Source organism: Rhea americana, unplaced genomic scaffold, assembly GCF_003343005.1.
Source record: "Rhea americana isolate MKP2758 unplaced genomic scaffold, rheAme1 scaffold_208, whole genome shotgun sequence".
NCBI classification, from domain to species: domain Eukaryota; kingdom Metazoa; phylum Chordata; class Aves; order Rheiformes; family Rheidae; genus Rhea; species Rhea americana.
In genome coordinates, this window is record NW_028186239.1 from 3,026 (window position 1) to 12,255 (window position 9,230).

At 39.1% G+C, this 9,230-nt stretch overlaps 1 protein-coding gene across 1 annotated transcript in view; it reads right to left on the reverse strand.

Annotated features, from left to right (window-relative positions):
* The window catches only part of LOC146596177 (E3 ubiquitin-protein ligase PHF7-like), a gene marked incomplete at its 3' end in the record, with an annotated part of 3,191 nt that extends 2,653 nt beyond the window's left edge, over positions 1 to 538 (reverse strand). Inside the window, exon 1 of the mRNA XM_085304373.1 lies at positions 484 to 538. Coding sequence (XP_085160499.1) covers positions 484 to 538 — 55 coding nt within the window. The remainder of the gene's footprint in view (positions 1 to 483) is intronic.
* Between the last annotated feature and the right edge of the window lie 8,692 nt (positions 539 to 9,230).

Sequence of the window (9,230 nt, forward strand, 5' to 3'; positions counted from 1 at the left end):
GGCAAAGGAAACACCTCTGCCCAAACGACTCCACYGGTTTGGCCTGCACAGCTCCGATTCTGGCTTTCTCTTCAGGTGCATGTTTCCCAAAAAGGTCGTGCCTCGCTCTCTCACACGTTCCCTCTGCCCGTTGTTCTGGGTGCGCCGATTGCCTCTTGCAAATCCTCTCCGCGGTTACTTGGGTTTGCTCTTGTTGCCCTGGACATTTCAAGCTGAGGCTGGAACATTTGCTAGGAGGAAGACAAGCGGGACCAGCTCAAGGGGGCTCTCCCCACAACACACGAGGAAGCTCTTCTGTAGCCCAGCATTGGTCCATCTAGGCCAAAGCGTCAAGAATGAGAGTAAAAGAAGAGGACGACAGTTCAACATGGGTTTCCACACAGGGCTCACTTTCAAACCCCTCTCTACCTCCTCCTTCCCCTGCTGCTCTGGCTCTGAAGGCTGCGAGGTTCAGTCTGGAGGTGGTGCAGTGGAGGGCATTACCGCGTCCTGGAGGCAGCACCTGGAGTCCTTGGACAGCATGCACTTCGATGTCCATGCTGATAGATTTCTTCCTCACGCGAGGACCCCTTGGCCTCCTCTTTCTATGTTTGCCAACACCCTCTTGCCCCTTGCGCACTCTTCCACATTGACTACATGCGGTGCATTTTACGCATGCGAGATACTGCTTTGTTCTCTTGGTTCTCCCTGGAAATGTTCTCTTTTCTTTCTCTTTCTCTCTTTTTTTTTTTTTTCTTCCCCAGATTCAGGCCTCTGTATTTCTTTCGCTGCTGCCTGGGCATCTTCTGTATAGCAGTGGTGCCTCCCATAACAGCCCATGCCCCATCCCTTGACACCCCATGCCTGCACACCGCTGCAGCATCTGCTGTCTCCACCTCACAAGTAGTCTGCTATTGTACCAGGCCTAGACTAGGCCCAAGGGCTAGAGGGGTGAAYGGGGCTGTACTCCTTAAAAATAGACAGAAAAAAGAAAAAAGAAAAAAGTCAGCCAAAGCCACAGTAAAACCCAAACTAGAGGTAGTCCTGAGGAGGATCAGGAGGTTAGCTGGTAAGCCAGAGGACCTGGCAAGGCACCATCCCTACTTGTCATGGCACCAGCGGCGGTGCGTGCCCTTGGCAGCACAGGAGGAGCAGAGCAGCAGCTGCCACGGCYTGGGAAAGCAAAGGGGTATTTTTTTCCTGAAATTCTCCCCACGCCCCTCCACTTCCTGGTCTGCATTTATTTCACTACCCTCTGGAGGTCTTCTTTATAGTGGTGGTGTCTCCCGTGTGCCCTACCCCTATTCTTCATCCTCTGGAAGATGTCCATCTACCTTCCTGTCTCCTTTTACATCTTGTGTCGCAGTCTTTATCATCTTATACAYGTGTCCTCTGTGTTCATTTTTTCCCCACCTTTTTAAATTTCTTTTATCATGTCTGCCCTGTATTTGCCTACACTCTGTATCATTATTTTAGAATTTTTATTAAATCTTTGCGGATAGAATAACTGTGGTACTATTATCTATATAAAAGCTATGTATTGCTACACCAGACAAAGATAACAAAAGTAAAATAAATTAGACATAAACCCCTCATCAACTGCAGAAATTGCTGTAATATCTATACTGAGGAAAACAATGCTGTAGGCAGAGAAACAAAAGTTCGAAGAGAGCAGGCCTGACAATCCTCAGCTATGAGGCCCTGTAAACTCAGTACTAATTTTTCGGCTTTGTTATAGCCTGTTAACAATTTGTAGCAATACCATATTACAGGGCTACATGTTTACATTCAGGACATGGTTTTCTCTGTGTAAATCCTTAATACATATTCTCACAAYGAGATTTTGGAGTACACAGAACCAAAGCAGGTAACCCCATTCATGCCAGTTTTTGTCAGTCTCAAGATTTGCCTCTGGAATCATGTATAGTCTCCCTTTCTATAATTCTGTTCCCAGCTCAGTTGAGTGTCTCGTTCTATGTAATGAAGTGTGCCTATCACCCCCTCTCTGGAAAGCTGCACAACTATTCAGTAGGCTCTAACAGAGGCTAAGTGACCAGGCTGAACAGCAGGCAACATCATCCTGTATAGATTACAGGTCATAGCTATTAATAAGTGGAAGTATAGGATAGCAAATTTTAAGGCAATATAATATGGTACATATAGATATTGACCTGTGTAACTTTCAGTTTTAGTATATGCTAGTATTTGACAATATGCATAGTGACTTAATGGTACTTTTTATTACAAGCAGCATTGTCTAATGAATGAATATTTAATGAGCTTCCATTAAGCTTAGAAATGCCCTGTTTTAAACCATTAGATTATTACTTTAATAAGGTATTTTCTATTGCAGAGGAATTAAAGCAAACACAGTGTTTCTTTGAAGTCTGAAGACTGCTTAAGGCACAATGAAAAGAAAGCAGAATTATTAATTCAAAGAAATGTGAAACCTAGTCTAGGTAAGAAACTTACAGAGAAAAAGCTTTGAGATATATGTATGTATGTATGTATGTATGTATATGTGTATAYATATGAGTGTGTGTATGTTTTCTTTTTTTTTCCTAGTAGTATTTGTTCTATTTGGAAACAAGCAATTTATATTGCCAAGATAAGAGCTTTGACTTTTACTAATGAATGTGAAGTAGATGGTCAACTGTTACCTGCACTGTTAGGTTAATCTCTTTGCTCTGGCATTTGGAATGGATGGGAATTAGTGAAAAATCATAGAATATGGGAGTATTAGTGAAAAAWTTCTCTACAATTTGCTTATACTGCTTAGTCTTTTATTCTAGGATACTTAATGGCTCGGTTTGGGGAGAGGAAAAAAAAAACAAGACCAAACTCCCCCCAAAAAACTGCTACAATACTTAAGGCATTAGAAGCTGAGAGCTTGTGAAATCTGGCTTTGTAGCTGCCAAATAATGTGTGATAGGAGGGAGAGTTATTGTAGGAATTATTTAAGAGAAAGATTTAGATGCCTAAAGAGATGAGTAATCATCTCATGGGATCTTTAAAGGCACTTGAATCATGGAAATTCAAACATAAGTCTGTGTATTCACTGTGTATATGCTTCCCTACATTCTTATCCAATTAGAGAAATGACTCTCCAATAAGAAGAATCAAAAGAATTAGAAACAAAATTATGACCATGGGTACTTTTATTGAACAACTTCTGATTTATCTACAGACCAATAATTATAGATCTAATTCAGAGTTCATAGAACTTGGTGAAATACTTTCTACTGACTTAATAGACTTTATATCAGGTTTTCATAATTATAGTAAGTCATTCTGAATGAAGAATTCATCTTAGAGAATTATAATGTTTTTATGGATAATTTACTAATAGAAAATTGGCACAAATTATAAATTGTTTACTATAAGTTATTCACCCAATTATATTGCATCTATACTGAGAAACAGAGGACTTATACATTTAATAATTAGGTATTCCATATAATCATTAGCAATATGATGAAACAGGTTTATCATGAAGACTATCAGTAGAAGGATTCACTGTGAAGTATTTCAGAGAGTCCTATTTGATTTCAAGTCACTGAGCAATAAATAAAGAATGGCTGGAGGCTGGCACTTTTCTAAGATCAAGATCAGTAAAGGAAATGCTGTATTACAGAAGGGATATTTTTAATACATTCCTCTTCTCTTAGCTTATGTTGCAGAAGCTATGTCAGTGTGATTATTCTTTTAAGAACTATGGAATGAGAAGAGAGAAATGCAGAAAATTTAGGTGTAGGACCTACCTCTGAGATATTCTAGTCTCATAATTTCCCAGAGGGAGGAAAATTCTAAACCTAATGATGTCAGGGCTTAAATTTTTGTTGAAATTAAAGAGGTTAAGATTTCATCCCTTTAGCAGTCCCTGTATTTTCAGTGTGAGCCTAATATACTTGCATTTCTCTACATCTGGCTTGATCTCAGTTAAAACAAAACACAAAACCCCTTGGTTAGGATCAGTTATGCCCAATACACAGAAATAATCCACACTGGAATGAAGAGAGCAGGCAATTCCTTCTAAGTCTAGGAATGATCATTTCCCTTCTTTTATTTTTGCTGTGTGTGCAGTTCTCTACGTGTGCATRCCTGTGTAAGTGTAGGTTTCTCTGTGGACTGCTCAGTGTGCACTGCTGTTTTTGTGTGCATCTGTGTGATGTGTGTGTGCATAGCTTCATGCGTTCATGGCTCTGTGCGAGTTCCTGGTTCTAAGTGTGTGCATGCGTGCACATGTGTACGCATGGCTCTCCCTGTGCTCTGGGCAAAGGAGGCAGGAGGCATCTTCATTGGTTAAAGTTTGTGCAAAATACAAACTTTCTGTTTGTTAGTTTCCAAACTGAACACAATGTAACTGTTTCATTGTGGCTTATCCCACCTTAGTGATCTGAAGAGTTGTGTGTAAATGAGCATGAGGTAATTCAGTCTTAATGCTGCATTAGTCCTGGGCAGAAATGCAAGGAAGTTTCTGTTATAGAATTTAATATTGTGGTAAGGAGGTTATTGGAATACACTGTATGGATTGTTTTATTGCAGTTATTTCACATACTTCAAATCAGCACCCCCAGGATTGTATCGTTATCATTTTCAGTCTTGGAAAAATACCATTCCTATGCGTGTAAATGCTTATATGTGGAAATAAAATAGTTAAAATGGAAATTCAGAAATTTGGTGTTGATATGTGAAATGTGAGGGAAAAAAGTTCTTATACGATGCTATCCGACTCCATTTTTCTGCATGTGGAATTGTGTATGTGTATGAGTGCATGGACATATGTATTCATAGTCATGTCAGAAACAAGGCTAGTGAGCTATGAAGAAAAGGCATAAATCTCATGACAGACCTTGAGGATGTAAGTAACAGGCATGCCTCTCAGTGTTAGTGTTGTCTGCTATTCATCAGATCATTGTTCATCATGAACAAACTTGTACGTCTCAGTCTTGCAGAGATATATGAACCAAATTAATCTAACATGCAGTAACATCCTGCACACTTAAAATACATTCATTGTATGCCTAGCATGACATAGTACCTAAATCTTTGCAATATTCATTTGTAAACTTCTCACTCCCTGAAGGGGAAAGCTATGACTTAGCATGATTTTGCACTGCATCTGTGATAACACAGCCACAATTCTGGATGGGGTTTTCAGATGCTCAGAATACCAAGGAGGAAAACAGAAAAGGAAGAACGTAAACCTAATGCTCCAAGAAAAGTCCTAACTAGCTCCCGTAGTTGTGCAGTTTACTGCCTCTCTGTGTACTTGGGTCTGACAAAGACTACCCCATTAAGAGATGGAGTCAATTCTGTCCAGTCCTCTGCACTTACCTGCGCTGTCATCACTTGCCTGTGTAGCAAAGGAGAACACCATTTAGCTAACAGTTGCTCTCTTCTCTCTGAGGGATCTGGCAGTGTGGGCAGCTCAAGCGGGAGACTAATGAGACTTCTCATGCACCATTACTCCTGAGCGGGCATGTGGAACGACTCACAGCTGAGCCTGTAATTAATAAAGTAGCAGACTGAAGCGGACCTGTGAGAGATAAGGAATCATTCCTGAGAAGGAAGCAGAAGGCCTACAGTGGGATCTACCACAGTGATGGAGAGACGTTACCGTTGCTCACTAATGGGTAACAATTACAGCTGGAAAAATTGCTGGGAACAGCACTCCCCAGCTGCTGCCACACATCTGTTATGTTGAGTGGCCTCTAACCTTTTCCCTGAGGATCTTGCAGCTGCCAAGAAAAAGCCAAGCTCTGTCTCTCAAAAGCTATGAGGCAAGATGCACACACACTTGTTAAATTTACATTATTTAGTAAGGAACTGAAGAGGAAGAAGAGATATGGGAGCTCTGAAAGCCGTGATTAGAAAAGAAACACATGGAAATGAGAAAAGAAAAAGGTAACCTCAGGTAATCAGTGCTCACCATTGCAGTTGTACTGTCAGTGAAAAGTGAATTTCAGATTGCTCTCACCAGCAGACCTCTAAACTACACAGATTGCTTTCTTGTAAGGACATGACCTTGAGCAAGCTTAGCGCAAGCTCTGCAATCACCTTGAAAACCTGAGTGTGTTCAGTTTCCTAAAACAGGCCTAAGCTCCTTTTCCAACCTTGTTCTCGTCAGGATGAGTCATGCCTGGTTCAAAAGAAACACATGGCAGTGACTTCGCAAACTCAGCAGCAGAAGATAATACACTGAAGCTAAGCTGAATAGCAAGGACAGAAGGAAGCTGCTCAAAGATCCCAGTGAGCTTGAGGTCCTATGCTGTTATTCATCTTTCACTGAAGAGAAGACACAAAAGTCGTCTTAATATTGAGCCTTTTGGTTGGCTATTTTAAGTTGACCAGATCTGGAAAACAGCCTATAACGCTAGGGAGTAATTGCTTCATATTTACTCAAACAGAAGCAGACTCTTTAATGGCATTGCAGAAGAGCAGCTCCCTCAATACCCTGATGATTTTAATGATTTTCTGGAAAACATAGATGTAGAAGACTTGTGTGCAAAGTGAACTCATGAATTATTTCTTTTACATTATTACTTACTGGCTCTACCAAAAGGTGAAGGCCAAGTTATGTTGGTCTTTGCAAAAGCATCCCACTTATCTACAAAAAAGTATGACCACAGGGAAAACAGCTGAGCTTCAGTTCATTACAAATGTGTTCAGAGTTCAGTGACTCACAAAATGGCTGAGATAAATGTGAGCCTGGAACCATCATGGAGTCTTCTTTACTCTTTTGATGATTCCAGATTAAATCACCACTGTCAAAAAGAAAAAGAATTTGCAGATAAACATAAAAAAATTAGTCTCTGAAAATCAGCCTGGATTCCTTCTGGTCCTGATACTACAAGATTTTGGTTTTGAATTGTTCAAGGCTTGATTAGGAGCACAATTCATGTATCCTCACCTGTATGTACCCTCTCACAAGGGTAGAAATAAATATAGTTCTAAATATAACATAAAATCAAATGCTGTTTTTACATTTTTTTTTCTTTTTTTGGGACAATTTAAATTTCCACTTCCTGCAGTGGAATGCAAGGATAAAAGGGAAACTCCAGCACTGCAACAAATGAGAAGATTAATAAGCATGTATATTCACTATTTTCACTGTAAATAATGTACTCTGCATGTTGATGCATTTTACTGGTGACTTTTACTTTAATCAGTACCTGCACAACCACAGAAGTTCTTTGTACAATTTCAAGCATGTGACAAATGATTAAACAGACAGGAAATTCCACTATTTCTCTTACTATTTCTTAAAGCCTTCTTTTGATTAAAAATCATTATATTGTCCAAGAAGAATTCAGCTGCACCCAAAAAACTGCTGTGAAGTAAATGAGTTTATGTGGACCAGAGTTCACTTTGTGAGTGTACAGATAACATGAAAAAAATCTTATAGGGCAGGAAATGCAGTTCTTGGCTTTTAGGACTAGCTGTATGAATCAGTGTTGCTAGGCAGACTGACATCAGACTTGGATCGGAGCGGGGTAGGAACCGCAGTTCTCATGAGAATTGTTAGTTTAAAAGAAAAAATAATAAAAGGTCAACACAAAAGCCAGACAGAAGCTCCTAGTAGAACTTTATTGATTTACAAACCAAGCATACTGCTACTGTGCATTAGTTTCCTAAGAATCTGTTGATTATGGTTCATAGTCACCAGGTTCGGTTCAGTTACATAATGTTTGCCCTCTTGTACAGTGGCTACTGATTTTTTCATTTCCTCCAAACACAACAGTTTTGAGTTACTTAGTATTACAGAGGAGTTTCCACTGCTCCACACTCACAAGAAATATTTTATTAGATTGTAAATGAAGTTATCTTATTCTCTGAGGTTATTTTCTACAGCAGTTTCATTTCTCCCTTCTTCTGTCTTCTTTTTTATTTTGTTTTTATTGGCTGCTAAAGGGTAAAATGTAAAACAGACTGTCAGTGAAAGGAACTAAAAACAAATATACCTTTAATGTACTGGGAGAGAAGAATTAAATTGTGCTTCCACCTCCTTTATCTAATAACTTATACAATGTGAAATGAAACAGAGTAAGCTCTTTTATTATTTAAGCTCCTAGCAATGTAGTTATAGTTAAAGGTGTTTCACATTTCCCATTATAAATACTCATTTTCACGGCTTTACAGAATGTCATAAAAATTCACTCTTGATTGAAACTTACTCAATAAGGTCATAACCAAAGAACAACTTCAGAGATAACATTGGGCAAAATCTAGCTGCTGAAGAGTGAAGTAATCTGCTCAAGAAAGCCTAATTATCTGGAAATCTGACTCCCAGAATTGTATTAATAATCAAAATACTGATGTGTTAAAACAGAATCTGTTGTGACACATTTACTGGGCTCTTCTGTACTTAGTTGCACAGATCAGCAATGCATTGTCAATAGATCACATATGTCAAATGCATAAGTTTTTTTAGGACATGGAAGGAAAGTTTGTCTGAAATATATGCAGAAATAGGGAGGGAGGAAGAAGAGTGAGAACTGTGAATGTGACTGGAGTGACATGGAGATGCACAACCCCTACTAAAACCTCTTGAATCCCAGCTTCCCCTCTATTTAGCTATCCAGGTAAGTCCCCAACCAGGCAATGCCCTTYCTCTCATACTATTTTCAATGTCATTTTTGAAAGCATCACCTGTAAGTGATCTTTCTCTAGTGAAAGTTTCACACTTTAAAGGAAATAAATTATCTCATTGCCTTCAAAAGCCATATTCAGATACTGAAATTTAGGCAAATTCTGCACTTAATGATTTACTTTTAGGTGATTCATCTGGGAAACTAACATACAGCCTTGCACTCTGTTGTGCCTTGTGCTGTACACACACATRACAAAAATACAATCCCTTCTCCAAGGAGCTTGTTTGTTGTTCTCAGGTAGCTTGTCTCCCCAGATCTCATTCTCCTTCAGGTCCAAGCCTGTCTAAACACTTTTTCTTGATATCACTATTTTTTTCCTAGAGCATTTTTTTTAGTGAATAGGGTCAATTTCATGGGAAAAACTGATTTAAAGATCTTCCCCTGCTTCTGCTTCAAGCAAATAGTGCTGTAAAGCAAAATTATGTCTCTTTCTCTATATATAATGTATCTACATACTTATGTAGTGGGAATCTGTCCATTTTGTTAAAGTCTTCCTTTTTATAAAGTGTGCTAAAGTGTGGGATGTAATTCCTACTCAAATCCAGAATTAAAGAATTGTTGAAGTTCCACCTCTTCGGTCTATCCTCACATAATATC